Source organism: Rhinolophus ferrumequinum, chromosome 12 (genome assembly GCF_004115265.2).
Source record: "Rhinolophus ferrumequinum isolate MPI-CBG mRhiFer1 chromosome 12, mRhiFer1_v1.p, whole genome shotgun sequence".
NCBI classification, from domain to species: domain Eukaryota; kingdom Metazoa; phylum Chordata; class Mammalia; order Chiroptera; family Rhinolophidae; genus Rhinolophus; species Rhinolophus ferrumequinum.
In genome coordinates, this window is record NC_046295.1 from 41,138,983 (window position 1) to 41,160,234 (window position 21,252).

The following is a 21,252-nucleotide window of genomic DNA, read 5'->3' on the forward strand; positions in this document are numbered from 1 at the left end:
TTCTCTTTCTTCAGTGTGCTAAGTTGTTTCCTACATTAAAGTGATTACATTTGCCATGTTCTCTACCAAGACACTGGTCTCTAGGCTCTTGGGCAGATGAGCTCTTTCTCATCAGTCATGTCTCCGCTCATGTTTCACTTTCTCAGAGACTGGAGTCATTTTCTGAACATCCCACCGAACGTGGTATAGTCAGACCCCTCAGCATTCACCATCCTACCACCCTCTTTAACTCCTTTACAACATTAGGAGTGCTTTGAGTGGTCCTGGTTGTTTGTTTGTTGTCTGTGTCTCCCCTTTAAAGGGTCATGAGGACAGGGAGCTCATCTGCCCGTCCACTGCCACACCCAGCATGTAGTAGGTGCTCGATGAAGTGTATGTTCCATGAATCGATGGCAGTAGGGTCTCCATTATGCTTACAGCACGCAAAGCTCGTGTCCCAAAATGCTGAACTATTACAAAGCAGGAAGAAAATAGTGAATGGTGACAGACCTGGGTGGCTTGTGTTGCTGTGGCATTATATTACAGTACCTCTCTTTTTCTTTGTTCCTCTGCTGAGTCTGAAGAAGCTGACAACAACACTACTCAGAGAGACATTTCAAAGAGATGGAACTTTGAAGGAATAATTGCGTGGATTGGATGAATGCTAGTACAGTATCATGTTTCCCCAAAAATAAGACCTAGCTGGACCATCAGCTCTAATGCGTCTTTTGGAGCAAAAATTAATATAAGACCCGGTATTATATTACATTATATTATGTTGTATTATACCCGATCTTATATTAAAATAAGACTGGGTATTATATTATATTATATTATATTATATTATATTATATTATATTATATTATATGACATTACATTACATTACATTACATTATATAAGACTGGGTCTTATATTATATTAAAATAAGACCCAGTCTTATATTAATTTTTGCTCCAAAAGACACATTAGAGCTGATGGTCCGGCTAGGTCTGATTTTTCGGGAAACATGGTTTATCAGGATGAGCTCCTCATTAATTTATTTCTCGATATATTTGTATGTTGTAGCCATTGTAATACAATACATAATGAGCTAAGATTCGATGTTTCTGCAGCCCACCCCTTGAAGCTCTCATACACATTTTCCTGTGTATGTCACCTTTCTGGACTTTGCACTATTTTTCTTCCCTTCTCAAAGTAGTGCAGAATGAGTGTCTACCCCCTACAAACTATGGTACGACAGCCATTGTTACTTTATTGAAAGGAGATTGAAAAAACTTGTTTTTTCTTGTCCATGGGTTTCTCACAGTCACACACCTCTGGTGGCACTGTACAAAAGTTGCCTGAGTTAGTACTCATTTGTAGCTGGATTAGCTTCTAGGTGGCCGGTTAAGAAATAATAAAGTATATGCTCTTCAGTTACCTAGTGTGGATTTAGAAATGAAATGCTACAGTGCCATTTTGTATGTCATTAATACATCCTAATAATAAAATGATATATCCATTATTCTGCTGTGGAAATATACTTTATTTTGTTATGCTTTCCCAAAGGATCAGTGATATCAGAACAGGTCAGAGTTGGCACAAAAGATTTCTCTTTCACTTGCCTTTCCACATTTACCCTTCTACCTTCCCCTATTATCATGCTAGAGATCCGTGCTTCTACTTTAATGAGCAATCCACCAAATTTCTGTTAATTTTTAATGCAGTATCTTAACAAGTAGGTAATTCTCCCATCTCCTCACTATTTGGTAATCTGCAATGTCCAATTTTCCCTCTTCCTCCTTTAGCACTGCAGTGACAACACACATCCCTGCCAATCAGACATGAATATTGAAGGAGCCTGGAAGAGAGGTTACACGGGAAAGAACATTGTGGTCACCATCCTGGACGATGGCATTGAGAGAACCCATCCAGATCTGATGCAAAACTATGTGAGTGTTTGCTGTGGTCAGAACACCTTCCCTCCTTGGACGCAAGGGAACTCGTGGTAGGATTATCAAAAAGGGGGGAACTACTGAAAAATGCAGCAAACAGATACAACAGTCTCTATATACTGGCCCTGTCTTGTACGTAAGAGATGCACTCTCAGTACAGGAAGCAGGAGATAATGCTTTCAATTTTCAAGTGCCTTTGATGTTCTGACGACAAAAAGCAGATGATAAGGTAGCAGAAACCCCACCACCAACGCCACCTGCTACGGACAATAACCGCTCTTCTCAACATCTCATGCACGCAGCCAGACAGCACTCTGTTTCTTTTATGGAGAAAACTGTATTTAGAACTTTTCTCAAGTTATTCTGCTGGTCTCTTTCTCTTTCTGTCTCCTTTTTTTAAAGGACACTAATAATCAGCATCCCAATAGTCCTTAGGAATCAGTAAATTCTTTTTCTTACGAAGGAACAGCAATTCCAGAACTCAGAGAGAACATAAGATGAGCCCACAGTCACAGAGCAAGCGACAGTGCTGGAACTCAGTACTTTCATAGACAACTGTGGTCATGATATCCTGTGCCCACTGCAGGGTGGGCGGGGCAGGGAGTAGCTTGTTCCCAGACATAGGTCGGGTTTTGCCTCCGGGGTCTCCGGTCTGCTCTAGCACTGTGATATTCACTGCCTGGAAATGTGTCAGTGACCCCTCTGTCTTCTACTCTTCAGAATTGTCCCTTCCATCAGCTTCTCCTCCCTAAGTTTGGTGAAAAGTTCTATAATTATCTCCCAATGTGCCATTCTCTATCTGCTCCAAATTCGTGTTGCCTGATACCTTGATGTTCTCCCTAAAACATTTCTTTTGTCACTAAAGAGCCTGCAGTGATTCCCTGTTATGTGCCAATGACAACTCTCTGATTCCTGTCAGGGCTCAGCAGAGACTTCTGGCGGCTCCCACTCACACCCTGTCTCCTGATTTCTCCTCTCACCTCTTTTCTATTGACAACTGTTTCTACCCAGGGACCCTGATATCCCTACATACCCACTTAAACTTCAATTGCTTTTACCAACATCTCTCTCTATTCCTTCATGATTCCTTTTAATTTCAAAATTCTGGCTTATGTGAGTTTTCCTTCATGTTGGTATTGAAAAGAGTTTCTCTTCACATTGGTGATTTTTCTATCAGCTGACAAGTTTCCTCTCATATCCTTGAAAATACAAGCAGCTCTAAATAATGGTGAAGTCCACGTCCCCTTATAGGACTCATATTGACCCTTAAGGAGGAAAGTCATGGGCCAGGGTGGGAAGGATTACCTCGTGTTTATGGAAGGGTCCCACAGAGAATCCTGGGCTATAACTGGGAGTACTGCATCTCCTCAGATCTTTCTCTTCTGTGTTCCAGTTCATGGTCACTAAGGGAATGACTTCAGCAAGCCAAGCCCATCCTACTGTGCCCTGAGGTGGCAGAGAATTCTGAGATGGGCCTAGCCCGTCGGTTCCCTCTGCACATCAGCACCAAGGACTTGCCATCCTAGCACACCTGTTGCCTCTCTCTCCTGTTTGCTCCTCAGTAAATGGTGGACACATCAGTGGCCCTAAAGGAGGTTGTCCTAGACTCACTCAGAGAGGATACGGCATGGGAAGGCTTGGTTTCTCTGCTAGTGGGACTCAATGTGTGTGTTTCTCTATGTCCACCGCTTCTCTGGACGCTCTCTTCCTCATGAAACAATTGATGTAGAAATTGCCATGTATTTTCTCCAGTGTTTCTTTCTCATTTGCTCAGTCTCACTTATTTTATGACTGTTAATTTCTCTTAAATTAGTTTTTCTTTTGTCGCTCAAACCCAAAAAGGCTCCATTTTATCTTTGCAAATACAACACTTCCAAATCCATTTCCTTGACACTTCCAAAACTATCACTGCCTCCCACAGTCACCCACATTTCTGACCTATGAAAACATCCCTTCACACAAGACTACCCAATACCACCTTACACTTGCATCAACTTCAACTAGCTTTCCTCCCGGTATTCTACCTATTGCCCTGTTTTGTTTTAAAAATTCAGCCAAGAAACTTCACAAATTAATTTTTTACAATAAAATTGTAAAAGAAATTGAAATGATTTCTCCTTAATTAGATGACTTAAGGTTAAAAAAAAAATGAAGAAACTGTACATTCATTTAGTTCTTATTTGAGCAGAACATTTGAGTGGCTGCCCTCACCTTGCCTCCAAGCACACTCAGATAAACTTGCGTCTTTTCACACCACAGGGTTTTACCGCTAAAACAAAACTTCACTTCTGTCTCCTCATTTGATAGGGCAGAAACCGAGGCCTGAGGACTAAAATGAGTTAATTTGGGTCCTATAGAACTCTGATTACCTATCTCCTAGCAAAGAAGTCTTTCTTGTCATTTTCAATGTGTTTTTTATGGTGTGTTCCTGCTCCCCACTGCATTAGAGTGTATTTGATTAAATATAAATAGGTTTAACCTAATTGTAATTGCATTCTTTACTTTTTCCATTTTATTATCCCCCTTGAAAGAAAATTCCAGAATGTATTTGTGTAATTAGCAGTACTGGTGCCCTCTCAGTTCTCCTAATGTCAGAGCTGTGAGGAGTAGAGAAGAGTACATTGGATGGGGTATCAGACAGCCGGCCTGGGTTCCAAGTCTTGGTTCCACAGACAATTTGTTTCTTGCCTTTGGCCAGGTTACTTAACCTGTCTAGGGCCTCTGTTTCCTTATAAGTAAAATTAGTAAGTTACACTAGCTACACTCCATGCTTTAATGACCACTAAGGGGCTACGTGTCCCCCTTTGTACAAGAAACAGGCACTTACCATTTTTATATGTAATGTGTATTTTGTTTAATTCCCCCCAAACATTTCAGACTGTATGTACCATAAGTTACTTTCAGAAAGAAAAGCCTTTGATAAAGACAGTATACAAAGATTGCAATTACTTTCACTAAAACTGAAATCAGGTATTATCATAAAGCATCAGAAAATTCAAAACATCCGAAATTAGTTTTATCTATAGTGATATAAATTTGGTTTCAGAGCTATTTTTGCCTCATTTTGAAACCTTGACATATAATAGAACTTTGTTCATTATTTTGGTAAGGCCATTGGGTATTAGTAAAAAATTTGAAGTGTAAACTTTTTTTATACTAGATAAAACATCTGAAACCAGACAGATATTGCCTAATAGAGATCATAACATATCTGATACAATAAATTTCTAATACTGACTTTTAATTCACCTGCCAATATTTTGTGAATGATTTTTGTCTTTAAAAAAATCTTTGAATTTTGATAAGGAATTTGCACACTTGAGAAATGAAGATAGAGGCAGACTCCATGGAGCATAAATCACTTTGCTTCTAGGTAGTAATCCAGGAGTACTTCACAGAAAAGGTGGTAATTGAGGACATATTTGAAAAAATTTGGTGAAAGGCCAACTCTGGTCTGAGACCAAAAGTGTTGGCAAGAATGGACTGGGCACTTCTTTGGTCTGTGGCGGGGGGAAAAAAATGCAACACTGATTATTACTGACAAGGCATCCTGATTCCACGGAACCATGAATGTGTTATTTAATCTCATTACTCTCTTGCAGAAATGTGCTTAAGAATGCACGAGCCTTCAGGTTAATGGCTAATTAATGACTGGCTGTCTCCCTTCTCTTGCTCTCTCCTCTGTGGCCATAGGATGCTCTGGCCAGTTGTGACGTGAATGGGAATGACTTGGACCCAATGCCTCGTTACGATGCAAGCAACGAGAACAAGTAAGGCCCAAGTGAGGGGTAGCTGGCTTGTGGCTGCCAAGGAGTTTTGCTTTTCTGCTTATGCTGAAGGATATATATTTTTTTCTTGGAAATCCTTGGTAACAAATGATCCTTAATTTGCTTTAAGAGAAACAAGTGTCTTTCCACTACAGCTTCTGGGTAATAAAAAGGGACGGTCCATATATTAAGAATGGTTGCAAATTGAGAAAGAAAGAATGGTTACAGAAAGAGAGAGAGAGACAGACAGACAGACAGAAACAGAGAGAGAGAGAGAGAGAGAGAAAGAGAGAGACAGAGAGAGAGAAACTTTTGGGAATGATTTAGCATGTCCAAATCTTGAGGGCGCAGCAGCTGGGGAATATTGCCCTTCAAGAGTTAATTGACCTGTGACCCATTTGTTTAGGGATGGGGTGCTAAAGGGAGAGGCAAACCAAAGTATCCCCCGAAAGAGTTACTTTACTCTATGAAATTCAACAAATTTGATTGAATACTGTGCTTGAAGTCTCTTTCCTCTCCTCTTTGTAGTGATTGTTTTTTCCACTAATATACCTGAAATACTACTTGTAAGGTTTGCCATGTAAAAAACACGTTTCTTATCTCCATAGTCAAGAACCATAGAAACCCATTTAACCACATTGTCACTTTCCAGTTAGTACACTAGATATTGTGAATGCAAATGAAAATGCACATCTATTTCATAACAGAATATCTTGATATTCTTCAGAAAGTAAATGGGGATGGTATTTCTTGTTCATGATGACCTAGATTCTTTAAAAGATTAGTAGATATTTCTAATCTATAGGTCACATTAACTTTTTTCCTTTTACTGCAAAGCTCCTGCAAGATAATGCTGTGATTTAGATACTATCATTTGAATTTTTATGTACGTATTTAGTTTGGGAATTGCAGCAGTTCCAAAGAGAGGTGTTGTGCCCACTTATTATGTACTATTTCCAGCCTGAGCTTTTCTTTAGGGAAAAATTTCTCAGCTTGTATTATTTGATTAAGTAAGTCAGTAAGTTTAGATAAAATTATATGACCTAGATAATTGTGACTGTACATGGGTTCTCTTTTTTTCTCTTTTTACCACCAAGAAGCCTCACTAAAGTTGCTGTGGAAAATATGCTGTTTGTTAATATTAACAACTGAGTAAATATTACAGATCAGATTTAGTGGTGAAAGCATGCATATGCAAATTGATGTAGATAGAATTTTCCAGAGCTTTCTAAACAGAAAGAGTAAGGAAACTAAATTAAATTGGATCGTTTTCTTTCAGACTTGGTCATTGCTGTTTAGATTACACTGTTTAAAGTTGTTGTAAATTCCACACCAAGGATTATAATTGAGGCAATGTGAGCTAATATATTTAACCTACTTTACAAACTAGCATGAATCACTGAAGAAGAAACGTGAAGCTTCAATACTTAAAAAGTCATCGTTGATAAATTTCAATACACAGCCTATTCTGTTATAATGTGACATATGCATTCCTAAAAATACTTGCACTCTGCAAAATCTCAAATTACAGAGTAATAAGAAAATGGAGTTGGAGCTCGACACTCAAAAACTTCATCAGTGACATACACAGAAATGATAGGGACCTATTAAATACAACAGCCCATGTGGATTGGTTAAGAAATATATAAAACAATAACTATGACACTTTATCTTGAAAAAAACCTGAAGTTTGCTTGTGGAAGTGTGTGTCCATTATATTAACTCCTATTTACATGCCTACCTCTCTATGTGCAAAAGAAAAGGAGGAAAAAAACAGATAAAGATTAAAAGTTTTACAAAGAATGGAGAATTGAGAGGAAAATTACAAAATAGGCTAAGAGGGAAAAGGGGACAGTTAAGCAGAGTGGAGGACACCCACCAGGATGACCTTTGGGAGGAAGCATGGCAGCTTGCCAGTCATTGCGAAGTGAGTGGAAGAAGAGTGATCTGAAATTATATAGGAAGTAACAGCTCCCAGTGTGGACAAGTGTGGGCCACTGTGCTCCTGTGGTGTGTAGCTCTGTGTGTTTTGTGTATTTCTACAGGGTTTAGTGCAGCTGAGTGTGTTTTATACATTCACCTAGAATTTCTGGGACAAAAGTGTGCAAAAACAGATGCAAATTTCCCATTATGTTCAAATTAGCCTTTAACATATCAGCCATTGTTGATTGGTTGATGAGCTATATCAATCAAAAAATGTGCGTTTTCAAGGCAAGCATTATAGCAGAACTGATTGTATTATATCCATTAGCTAAATTTATCCCATCAACAATTACAAAGACAAAAGAGAAACAGGAAAGCTATAGGAAAGTCTAGATCATGTTAACACCCAAAGTGTCCTGGTACAGGATTTTGAGAGACAAGAGGGGCTATAGGTAGAAAATGAAAATGTATTGTGCCCTGTAGCCAGTTCTGTCTGAATCTACATGTGTTGAGTTTTTGAACTGAAACTCTAGGGGGTGATGGTGACTGTTCTCCAAGGATGGGTGTGACCTGTGACTAACATTGCTATTCACAAAGCCTATATGTAATGACAATTTTTTGAGTATTGACTTTGATAGCTTTTTACAGTCTGCTTTTCAAAAAATATTCTTGATGAGGATTCCTTTCAAACTTGGCCACTCCCCAAGACCTTTTCAAGAGAATCACCATGGTCCTGCTCACTCTGAGGTGTTCTCGGGTATCCTGTTTTGGCCCATTCTCAGCACTGTCCATGGTTCACTGAGTATGGTGTGGATCTGATTGATTATTGGAGGGCATAGGTATTATTCCAGTTGTGTGCTTAGATTTGTAGTCTTGACAGTGAAATATGGCATTTTCAGAGGTGTAACCCCAGTGCACCACCTCTGTTTTACAAAAGTCAGCAGTTACTTGGGACATCACATGTTCCTTTATCTCCTTTCAAAAGTGCTGGCCTTTTTTTTAGCCACCTATAAGCCTGTATTCAGGCATTTAGGGTTAAGATATCCTCTCTGTTCATTAGACCATAATTATAGATATGATTAATGGATCTCTCTTTAAATGTGGATCCATAGACAGATAATTCTGTTTGCAGAGAGGTCACTTGCCCTCAGGAAATAAGAGTGGTTTTGGGTTTGAAGAGCTGACTTTTAGCCTTGGTTCTCCTTGATTATCTTTATAGTCTTTGAGCTTAATGACTCTGAGCTTTAGTACCTTTTTTCAATCTCTAAAGTGGACATAATACTACTTGTAAAGAGTAGCAATAAAATATGTAAAACACCAAACATACTGATGACGGTATAATAGGTGTTAGATAATTATAGCCGTTGTTATTATCATTATGTGCTCCATCCCTTTATCCAGTTCTTGATAAATAATCAGTTAAAAATTACAATTATCTCAAAATATATATGCATATGAACATTTCAAGTCTGAACTAACTCTTGGAGGTCTTTATTTCCAAGGGTAGAGGTGTAATTAGGTCTGTCTGCTTCTTTAGGGGCTGGGAGCTCTGGATGATTCAGTCTCCAGTAAATCTGCTTTTCTTTAATTCCATTTCCCCACCTCCGTCGGTGGTGCATGAGTCCTTAAATTTGATCTAAGTTAGTGAAGGGGAGGAATTTCTAATCATCATCAGAATAAGGAAGTTGGGGCATATGCTATGCAACTGCCTCCTCATTGTACGATCTGACCAGTAGGCTTCAGAGCATATTTGATGTTATTTCATACTTGGCTCTTTGTTTATTCAGTCAACAGGTATTCATTGATATCCCACTTTGTAAACAATGCTGTGCTAAATGCTTGAGGGACATAATGGTGAAATAATAGAGGCTACTGACTAACGGGTTGAGTTGGAGATAACTTACTACTAAGAAGGTATAACATTGGAAGCATTTTTTAGTACTAAGAGGGAATGTACCCTCACAGCTTCATGCAAATCATTTCTCTTAGACTTACATGATTACATTTCTAGTGCCAAAGCTTTGGGGTGAAGGTAATTGCCTCTGGAGTACAAAAGTTATTAAAATCCCTTTCTTGTCACTTTTTCAGGTCCCCAAATGGTGGTGTGTCAGACCTAAATAACTGATGCTAAAGAAATAGCATTATTAGAGGAGTCCAGACTACTTGTCGTCCCAATTCATCTTTGCCTTCATTCATATTAGTTAGCTGAATAAAGCTGACTGCATTGTTCTAGGCTTAAAATAGAAAATGCCTCCCTATAAATGAAACAACCTCCTGGCATTTCATACCACTACTCCTATTTCTGATAAATGAATTATTGATGTCTGAGTTAGATTGTCCCTCCCCTAGGTTGCTTCTTGTTAAATGTTCCCTCTGCTTAAAAGTCATAGCAATGTATTTAGTGGAAGATGAGACCATGATATTATATTTTGAGTGTGTGATATGTGGGACCAGAATCCAATTCCTTTTCAAAATAAACCAGCCCCTAGGTTAAAGATTCATTTCCCAAAAGGAATGGATTTTTCATTTTGTTTCTTATCTTTGTTTCTAGGAAGAGTTAAGCAGGGTGGGTGGAAGCACATTTCTTCTGGTTCTTTAGTCTTGTTTCACACATAATTTCTGGTTTTAGGAATGTTGCCATGTTACGTAAATTAAAGTGATGTGTGTGTATTTGTGTGTGCGCGCATGCATACGCTTACTTCTCTTTCTTAATTCTTGCAGGTGAGGATTATTGTCAGGAGGTAGTGTCCCAAAGCAAAGCCAATTAATGTAGACAGTGTTTTCTCATTATACAGAAATATTTTAACTCAATACTAGAGGAAAAAACCACACTTTGGATCTATGACCTTTAGCTCTATGACCTTAATGTTTCTTAATGTAGAAGAAACATTATTTCTTCAGGATTTAGCCAAATATGTTAAGCTAAAATGATCCTATAGCTAAATAGGTCAGACAAAACCTACCAAAGAAAAGGAAGGCCATTGTCAGAGGATGATTTGTTTTCCAAATATTTTCAAAAGTTTTCCTTTAATCCTTTTACAAAATAACTACAATACCTAAACTATACTACATAGTAGTTGCCACGTCAGTGACTATCAGATGAATTTGTTACATTGACCACAAATGTCCAGACTAGATGCTGAATGTATACAAAACAGACAGCTGTGAAAAATATCTGACACTTTTCATATATAGCCATAGATTTTATGTCCATGAAAGAACCTGCAACAGGTATTTTAGAAAATTCTTTTCTATCACATTGGTTCATGATGTAATGCATTGAGATAAGTAACAATTTGATCATCTTCTGGGTTCTGGGAAGTATATCTGGGTCCTGGGGCCTCACAGAGAGTTGTAGCACAATAGGAAAAGGCCTCTCTCAGACCAGAAGCCAGCCGTCCCTCTCCCTCCCCCTCAACAGTCATGAGTCACCTAGTCCTGACAGTTCTCACCATTTCAGTCCTCTGTAATAGCTCTCCAAAGACACACCCCCCATCCATTCCTCCTCGCTAGCCTACTAGTCTACCCGCCTTCTCTCACCTGCATCCTTATCAAATGTCCAGAATGGTTTCCCTGTCTCCAGTCTCACCCCATCCTGCTGAGTGATATTTCTGAGCCATTAAAATCCTTTAATGTCTTGACATTTTGTTAAAACTACAAGACCCTTCATGACCCCAGTCCTCCCTCATTATTAACTCTGCTCTGTGTGTCTACTCCTCCTCCCCCTTTATTGATCAGCCTGACAGGACTTGTGGAGTTCCCTGAAAGTGCCACAGCTGTACAACCTTCCACCATCTGCGCCTGCATATTTCCTCCTCCCCCTTCAAATCCTGTTGGTTCCCCTGTGATGCCTTCCCTCACCCTCCCTCATCTGAGCTGGTTGCTCTCCAGTGAGTTTTTACGGCACCTGTGAACTTACTTCTTTTACGAAGTCCTTCCTGCTGTAGATGTGATCACAGTTACCAAGGTAGTGAACAGAGAGGCAAGAACAGATACTGAGAAGAGGATTTCCAGTAGAGTTTGGGGTATAAAATGTCTATGTCGTCTTACTTACACTAATTATAAGACTACTGACCTGATTGGCTCATCTAGATGAATTAACAAAATATAGCCCAGTCAAAGTAGTAACCTATTAAATGGTGTTCTGTATATAGTGGACCTTGTGCTGCATATTGGGTTTTTTTTCACCTTTCACTCTGCTGTGTACCCCAGAAAGCGGATCTTTAGAGACTACATTAATGGGCTCCTTTGCCCTCTGGGTTCCCATTGAATTTGTCAATAGAAGGCGCAGGCAGGACATTAGTAGGATGCAGAAGAGTGAAGAAGGGGTGTTTATTCTTGGCTCCCTCCTTGCTGAAGCACTAGGGGTTAGCTTCGTCTCTGAAGATCATAATTCCTGTGAGGTGGCCTTAAAGCTGACCTCCTAAGAGCTTACCCTTTGTGGGTATAAATAACCACTTCCTTCCCAAGGTTCCTGAAAGTTATGTTGCCCTGTGTTCCTAGTCTGGCACTCTGCTCTGTTCCCTATTGGTTTCCCCAGACCCCGCCCACATCCTTATGAGTCTGTTGATAAATGTTCTCACATTACCCAATATAGAAGACCCCAATGTTTCCTGATTGGGCCTTGACGAACACAGATATGTTAGTTCTTTAGCCTGGTATCTTTGGTAGAGTAAAGAAAGAAAGAAAATACTTGAATTCATATATCATTTAGCTAAATGCCTGTTTATTCTCTAACGAGAGCTGAATAAATACAGAAAATGTATTTCTAGGTTAGATGAGAGGTAGGTAGGAATTCTAGGTGAGATGATCGGTCATCTCACCTAGAATTCCTAGGTACCTCTCAACTGAAGTGTAAATATTCATTCTTATAAAGCAATGCATTAATTACCCCAGGGTTTAGGATCAGGATTGTGCCGTTTTAAGGCCCCTTTCTGCTTCCCTTTGTTAATTTCAGTGTATTCTCCTCAAGGATTTGGGGACTTACTCTCTAGGGGCTCTCGGTAACAGTTTTGATAAAAGATCTGATTGATGCTATAGGTTAAAATGAGGTTTGAGTATAATTTATGCTAACCCAGTGTACTATTGACATAATTGGTAGTTACTTCAATTTAATTTTTTTTTTTTTGAAAGACAAACTCAAATTCCTGAGGCCTCTAAAGCAGATGGAAATTGCAGTAAGGGAAAGAGATAAGCATCCTTTTTAAATAATGGATTAAGCATTTGAGCAGGGTTTCCAGACAGGTGTATTTATTTATCTTTCTCTTTTAATCTTCTCCTCTAACCTCCACCTTGAACCTCTATATTTTCTTTTGTTTCCTTATATCTAGAAATACTTAAAATTTAGAGCATGAAGACCTTGAGAAGTCAATGCTGGAAGTATATTTTTTTGTATTATTATAGAGCATTAGAGAAAGCATTCAGGACTTTTCAAATGTAATTAGCCAGTGGACACTCACGTTAGATGCTGAATGAGAAGGCAAACTAAGGAGGAAAAAAGCCCTTGTTGTATGTATTTCACACCCTATACAAATACCAAAAGAACATGCTGAAAATATAATCAAACTGCAGACTGACTGACTGTTCATTTGAATATTATCAAGATGCTATTTAGATATTGGTTGCCTTCTCTTCAAATGAAATGCCCTCTAAGTTACAGAACTAAAGTTAGAATTTTGTTTTTACAAGCTAACAGAGATTTTTATGTTTTAGCAATTCAGTTATTACAATAGAAGCCTATTGTTTCAGTCTACTCAAGATAAGTGTGTGTGTTTAATATCAGTGGTAGATGTACATTTCAATTGCAATCCTTAATAAAGGTGGAAAGATAGAAAACATGTGCTTTAGATCAGAACATATTTGATTAGTTCTCGTAGAGTAGGTCACCAAAGAAGGCAAAGTGATACAGGAAAAAAAGCTGTGCTTTCAGATGAGAACTGGGTACCAGTCCCAGCCTTATTGTTCATTCTATCTGTGGCCTTGGAGAAGCATTCTTATCAGAGCCTCCCTTGCTACATCAATATCTCAATGTCTCTGTTTAACTTAAACTACCAATGAATCTCTAAGTCTATAGGAATTGCTATATGACTATATCTGAATACAGTGTGAGCAACTGATAATAAAATTTGCACATTTGCATGTCGTCTCATTTATTGCTCATGTTCAGAGAGATGAAGTGCCTGTTGTCAAGTGCCTTTTGTCACTGAGTGGCAGAGTCCCAATTTGAGCTTATTGTTCCCACACCATCTATGTACCTTCATAGCTAAATTAATTGTGGTTAGGTGCATGAGAAATTAATTGCTGTGTTGAGTACGTGCTTCAGTAAGTTTACTACCTTGAGAGAACTGTAATCACCAGAATGAAGCACCACCACTGTGATCGATAAACCCTCCGTAGCCTGCTGCCACGTCCAGGTCTCTGTTTCTCCAGAGAGGGATTTTGTCCACAAAGATTGCCAACACCTTATGCACATGTGACTGTGAAAAATAAAAAAGACCACTTACTACAGAAAATGATTATGTAGACCTGTGTTCATAATGATGTTGTTCTGTGGGAATGAATGAAGGCCGCCCAAATGAGACTAGAGGCTGTTTATTCAGATCTTACTCTATCTAGGAAGGGAGCCAGCTCCCATCACCTGAAGAGACTTGAAAGCAGACACAGAAAGCTTTATAGTAAAAAAAAAAAAAAGAAAGAAAGAAAAGAAAAAGGAAGGCTTTAGATCAGAGGTTGGCATAGGAAAGCTAAAGCTTGGGTCTCTGTTCTCAAACACTTCTAATGTACATTAACAGGTTTTCCTAAAAATAAGTTTGAATGAGTACCGGGTAGTCATAATGTTTTGGGAAACTACATAGCGCCACAGATATGGATGTTATTCATGTTATTAAGGGTGATAATAACTGATAAATTTTAATCTTAATTCTCAGAGGACAGGTAGTTAGTTTTCACATTTCTTTACATGGAAATATGTTTGAAGTTGGAATCATACAGCTAAGAGACCCTTCCCAATGTTTTTTCACCAAATGACAACCCTTGAGAGTACAAGTATTAGCTTGATCATAAACCCTGGAAATGTGGGCTATGAAAGAAAGATTCTCTATAGGAGAAAACTGTGTCCAAGGAGAGCCTATTGGCATCAGAAACCTTTTCATACCCTGACAAGGGTATGGAGTCTTATGTCCTGCTCTGGGGAATTATGGCGAATTCTCTTGCCTATAGAACATAGCTCAAAGGAATTGAAAAGAGCAGTGGGCTACTTGTGATTTTTCAGCAGATTTGAATCCCCACTTCCTCCACCACGTGTTCTCATCACAAGCTGCCATCTCTTGAATTTTAGAAAGGACTGACCTTTGTTAGAAGGGTTTACCTCTTCCTATTTTTAGATATCCCTATACCATCTGCATATAATTTACATATGCTAGTAAATGCATTTGAATTTGCATGAATTGCAGATAAAATACCTTGTGACATCCTGGGCCAAGATTAGCTGACTGCTAAAAATTTTGGATGACCTTTTTTGCTTTTGGTGGGTTTTTCCTCCACTGAGATCCATCCTCACAGGATCACACCCCCTCCCATGTCTGTCCCAATTACCAAATATAGACTTTCATTTCCTCCCCAACTTTCCAGCAGCTCCTATATCAGATTGTCACAGATCCTTTACTTTTTCCACTATCCTGATACCTTAATCTTCCCGTAGGCTCTGGCATACTATGGTCGTGATGTAGGGAAAGAAGCACACATTTATGTGTAGCAATTGCCCGTCGCGGCACCAGTTTATATAGTTTCTACTAAGTGATTGACTAGAACTCAAGTTGTTCAGCAGTTTTCACTGTGACTTGTGTGGTTAATTTTATTCAATGCCTGAGTCTTTTGTAAAGTTTGTTTATTTCTTTTCCCTTCCTAAAAGAATAAGCCCCTTTAATGCTTTTCAAAGAGTGGAAATATTTGAAACAAAAATACTTGCTTATTTTTTTTCTATCTTTTATCCACCCATCTTATCTATCACATGATGAATTTTGGGGGAGTTTGGATAATGGGATTTGAATGAGGCAAAAAAAAATCAAAGAGTTAGAGGACTTGTCTTTGTTGAAATTAATTCCAGTGGAGGCCAAAGGGGTCCCCAAAGTGAGGGACAATCTCAGAAGCAGTTCCACTAGCAACCCATGCATTTGCCTTATCATCTACATTTTGAAGCCTACCATTTATGGGACAGTAGAGGCCCCCGTTATTGTGACTGTATTTCTACCCAATGTAGGAATGCACGGTAACTGTGCTTAATTCTTCTATAGGTTGAATTTGTAACACATGGGTCAGCCCTCGATGGGGAGTAACGTTAGTGGCATTATGGTGGAACCACATTCCACAACATGGATATATAAGGACAAAACTTACTTATTTCACTGTTGTGTTTGTAAGAGTGTTCATTCACGTTATTGCAATCTTTGCAACTCCAATGCAAATATGAGAAGGTGACTATTCTTTCTTTCATAGTTTATTATCATGTGTACTGTTTTTCTATTAGTTGATTCCATTTATTGTCTTCTAATTTCCTCATTGTGTTTCTATGTTAGAATCCCCATTACAAAACTTATTTCAAATATAAGGGAAACTAACTCATATTTAATTCATCCTGGTTGAAACAGAATACTCATAACTTCTTCATATCTGTTTTGTTTTTTCCTTGTGTTTGATTAAGACAATCTTGTTTCTTATGCTAAGAGAGTAAACTTCTAATAATGGTACTCATATCTTAAATTCACGTGTTTTTCTTACACGATGTGTAGGTTTCTGAAATCTATATGAATGTGACACATATAGATTTCCTACACGTATACTTGTAGTGAAATGGGAAAATGTATATGGGGGAGAGAGGCCCAAGTAACTGCTAGATAAGTTGTTAAATAAAATTGAATGATCCTTTTATTTACTGAAAGAATGTTTTGAGCAATATCCTATAAAAGCATGCTTATGCTAATACATGGACAAACACTACATGTTGTTCAAACCTGGAAAGTTATCGCTATGTCATTATTATAATTTAAAAAAATATACACAAGCTGCTTATTTGGTTTTCCTGTGAACAGTTCTGTGGCTTTGAGAAGCTTGGTACGTGATTTGGGTGGTAAAGTAGAGAACAACTTGGTGCCCCAAAGGAACCTTGGTTGTTTTTGCCTTGGGCTATAAACTCAGCAAAGTCTAAATAGAGTTCAGCAGGGTCAGTATGTGTCTTCCATGAGAGAATGAGATAAAAGAGCAGGTGGTCTGGTTCCCTTGATTGGCATTAGTTCTTCCAAGTCATATCAGATCCCTTCTCAAATGCAGAGAAGTCATCTACTAAAAAATAATAATTTATCTAGAACTTTAGAATTCACAAAGCATTTTTATATGTATTCTCACTTGACTTATAAAAATTCTTATCAGATAGGTGGTAGTAGGTAATTGTTTTGGTCCCCATTATTTGAATTCTTTATGTATAAGGAATGTTCTGTCTTAGGAGTCTTGGAGGAGAGCCAGTACCACTCACCAATATGGTGGCTGAAAATGCCCGATACTATTAACTTGCTCATCCTCCCTTGCTTTAGTCTAGGACACAGGTCATGTGGTCTAGATTCTAAAAACCAGCAGCACTTGTGCAGGCTAGTGACAGAAGAGGCCAGGTAAGCTCTTACTCACTTGCATGAGTTCCTCTCCCTCTCTCTCATCAGGTCTTTCCCCATAGAGCAGCTACGTGTTTTTCTTGATCCTTAGCCTCCTTGCTTGTTCTGCGCTCCGAACAATTCTAAACTTCCCAGTATCCTTTTAATAAACCACTTTTCTGCCTAAGTCACTCAGTTATAGCCAAGAACCTGAAAATAAATGTCATTGGTGCCCCCTCTTTCCAAAGGAAGAAAGTAAAATTCAAGGCAGGTTCATATAGCTTATGAATGTGAATCTGGATTCTAGAGGATGCTTTGTGTCACATAATAAACTGTATTTGGAACGTGATGCTAAATGCTTTTTCTTTAAATACGCTCATGTGACACATAATGAGATTTCAGTCAGTGACAGACTACTTATATGATGGTGGTCCCTTACAATTATAATGGGGCTGAAAAATTCCTATTGCCCAGTGACGTCATAGCCGCATAAAGTCATAACGCAGTGCATTACTCACGTGTTTGTAGGGATGCTGGTGTAAATAAGCCTACTGGACTACCAATTGTATAAAAGTATAGCACATACAATTATATATCATATCTGATTACTTGATAATGATATAAATGACTATGTTATTGGTTTATGTATTCATTATACTGTACTTTTTATTGTTATTTTAGGGTATACTCTTTCTACTTATATGTAAAATAGTTTTTTTCTGTAGAACAGTGTGCCGTGTTATGCAGGCAGCAGACTCATACAAATTGTATTTACCATGTCTCTTGATTACATCATTTTCTCTTGTACGTGATTTAATCTCTTGTTGTTTTATGCATGCAGTACAGACATGCAGCCCAGGAGCAATAGGCTATACCATGTAGCCTAGGTGTGTAGTAGGCTGTACCATCTAGGTTTGTGTAAGTACACCCTACCGTGTTCCCATAATTCATCTAATGGCCTAACAATGCATTTCTCAGATCATGTCCCTGCCATTAAACAGCACGTGTCTGTATAGTGTTAATAAGCAATACACACTTTTTAACTCATGGAAATAATTATAGTTAGTTTATGAGAGTTTAGTGCTTTTAGTTATTTTATGGAGTATAGTTTTTAATTCAGAAAAGACTTTTTGAATATCTACTAAGAGAATAGCACTTAAAAATCAAACTAGTAATATACTTACGGTATGTAGAAATGGAATGTTTGATCCATCACTTAAAATTCATCACTCCTATGAAAAAAAGAGACAATTTGCATGGAAAGAAAATGGCAAGTTACCTGTCAACTGATTCTCATTCTTAGCCATCAGAAAGGAAATTATAAGTTAATTAACCTTGGATTTAGGTGTTTGTTTTTTTTCAGGTATTATGTACTGGCCTTTCTTAAAATGAGATGAATTAAGTAGTATAAGCTTTAAAAAATTGTTTTCACTAAGTAATTTTAGGATGAAAAGGAGAAAATGGGCCATGCACATATAATTACTGATTAGTAAAACTTCTGAGAAAATTCCTTGATAGATTTGAAATCTAATAAAATCAATCTTCCTCTCTTTCTGTCTCATTATACATATATATGTATATATATACACACACACACACAAATCTTTCTTATTGTATTCTTATTTAACTATAATGTTGGTCTTAAAAATAAGGTCAGACCTCCTAAATATTCAGCATACCTAAGAAAGAAATCAGAAATAATTCAACCAACTTAAGGAACACCTCCAGATTTAGAATTTAGCTGAAAATTAGAAATACTGATCATAAATGAGTTGTGCATACTGAAAAAATAGCAATGATTAAGATCAGATATTTCCGCCTGTATTTATCTTTTACTAATATGAAGAGATTAGAATTAATGAGATGGGAAATAGACATGGCGATATTTTTGAACTGGGATTATAAGCTAGAAATAGGGAAGTGTGTCTGAGCAGAACAACTGTGCATGTGAAAGTCTGATATGGGGAAATAAGCTAAATGATTGTAGGAATAACTTGGGGTAAGTATTTTTGCCAGTGGGAGACTTCATTGTCGTCTATGTATAAAATGGAGACAAAAATAGTAGCTACCTGCAGTTTGCTGTGAGAATTACAGATATTGCATTCTGCGTGTTCAGGATACTATAGGTCCTACTAGCTTGTGTAATAACACATGGTATTAGAGCTAACTTAGAGATTTTGACATCAGGAATACCTAGGGACAGAGCTACAAGTGAAATGAATCATTGCCACTTTTCATCCTGTTATTTTTCTGGGGGAAATTATTTCCATCCAATTTAGAACATTTATATTTCAAATGTGCAAACAGTGGAAATGTATCCGGATTTTTTTTGGCAGGGGAGTGCATGAATCTGAAATTCTCTTGGAAAGGTTAAATGGATCTTTGCCCTGTAACAATCGGTTATTTCAATGGTCTTTCCAAAGTCGGATTTTCATAGTAGAGTTTCAAAAACTGACTACTTTGTCTTCAAGAAAACGGATCATAGTCCACCCATTCTATGGAAATCACATTTCTTTTCCTCATGAAAGAAGTTCTTAGGTTTACTTGATTCCTCTAAGATTCTCTTGATAAAATCTTTTAAAAAGTCATTTAATTTTCACATTTTACTATATGACTTACTTATTGGATTTATAGCAATTTGTCCTTCAAAGAGTGACCAAAAAAAAACCTCATGTGAATACAATAATTATTGTGATTATGAAAAGAGTTGCAGCAATAAAGCAGTGCTGAATTGCTTATCCACACACACACATCTCTGTGTGGTCCTGAGATTACACTATGCTCTCCATCCTGAAGCAAGAGAAAAGTTTTAAAACTGATTATTTCAACATTCTTGTTCAGAATTTGATCTACCTTGTTTTCACCAGTTGGTGACTGGTTTCCATGGAAATGGAAAATGGAATAAGCATTCCTCGTTTTAGATTCTCAGCTGCCCCATGCCAACTGAGAGCTGTAAATGCCATTTGGTTAACAGCAAGTATCCAGAATTCTTCCATTTTCAAGTGGCAAAGGGAGAGGAAAAGAAAATGTTTGCCAAGTCATTTCGCTTTTCTCCCTTTGAAAAGGACACAGTTTTATGATTGCCTGAGCTACTGACTGATGGTTATCGGACACATACAACATCCAGCAGTGCCTCTTCTGACTAACCAATTTAAATCGCTTTTCCACCCTTCACAAAGTTCCTTACCTCATTATGATTTAACTGGCCTGTGATTGCCTTCCTGGTTGTCCACCTGCTTTCCCAATGATGGGCACTGAACAGGAAAGTAGTCAAAATGTTGAAAGGAGACAATTTGGTGACCTCAGTGATCTGTAACGCGAAGAGGGAAAAAAAATCATCTGTTGGTAAAGGGAGTGGGGGTGAGGGCAAGATGGAAAATTGTCACTCCTGAGAGAATGTTAATGTTGCCACAAGGATTTTCCACTTCTGAGATTATCACCTATAGCTATACACTTTCTAGAACTATTTCATAGGGAAGATAATGAACAAAACTATAAATAAATGCTTTAACATAAAATTTTGACTATGAATACAATTGTTTTCTGAAGTCTGAAAAATTGAATCAATCTGAATGTTTTCTTTTATATTTTAAGATGTTCAGATACGAGATCAAGAAGGAATGTGACTCTAGTTATTAAATATTACCCAGTACAGTCTATGAACACACTTCTGTTGGGATTTATAAAGGAGTTTCTCTATGTCCCAATGTCTAACTTTAATAAACAAAACCAGACATAACGGCTTCTAGCCAAGGGCTGCCCCTGTGTCTCTAAGTGTGGTCTCATACCTAGCCAAAGCAAGTAATGTGTCACCTAAGGAAATAAGATCTTTATCCTAGACTTAGGAAAATGCATGAATACTTGAAGGGAAATTTTACTGATGCTGAGCGTGCAGTTCAAGGCCTGACATTTTCTATTATCACATTGCATTCATGGGGAAATATCATTTTGATGATTTTTGGCGTAAACAGCTTATGCATTCTAGTGACTTGAGAAAAAAAGCATTTAG

General features: G+C 37.9%; 1 protein-coding gene across 4 annotated transcripts in view; it reads left to right on the top strand.

Annotated features, from left to right (window-relative positions):
• The window catches only part of PCSK5 (proprotein convertase subtilisin/kexin type 5), a 400,588-nt gene that overhangs the window by 118,185 nt on the left and 261,151 nt on the right, over positions 1-21,252 (top strand). For all 4 annotated transcript variants that reach the window (XM_033123077.1, XM_033123075.1, XM_033123076.1 and 1 more), the window contains exons 4-5: positions 1,769-1,912; positions 5,609-5,685. In XM_033123077.1, the coding sequence (XP_032978968.1) occupies positions 1,769-1,912; positions 5,609-5,685 (221 nt within the window). The remainder of the gene's footprint in view (positions 1-1,768; positions 1,913-5,608; positions 5,686-21,252) is intronic.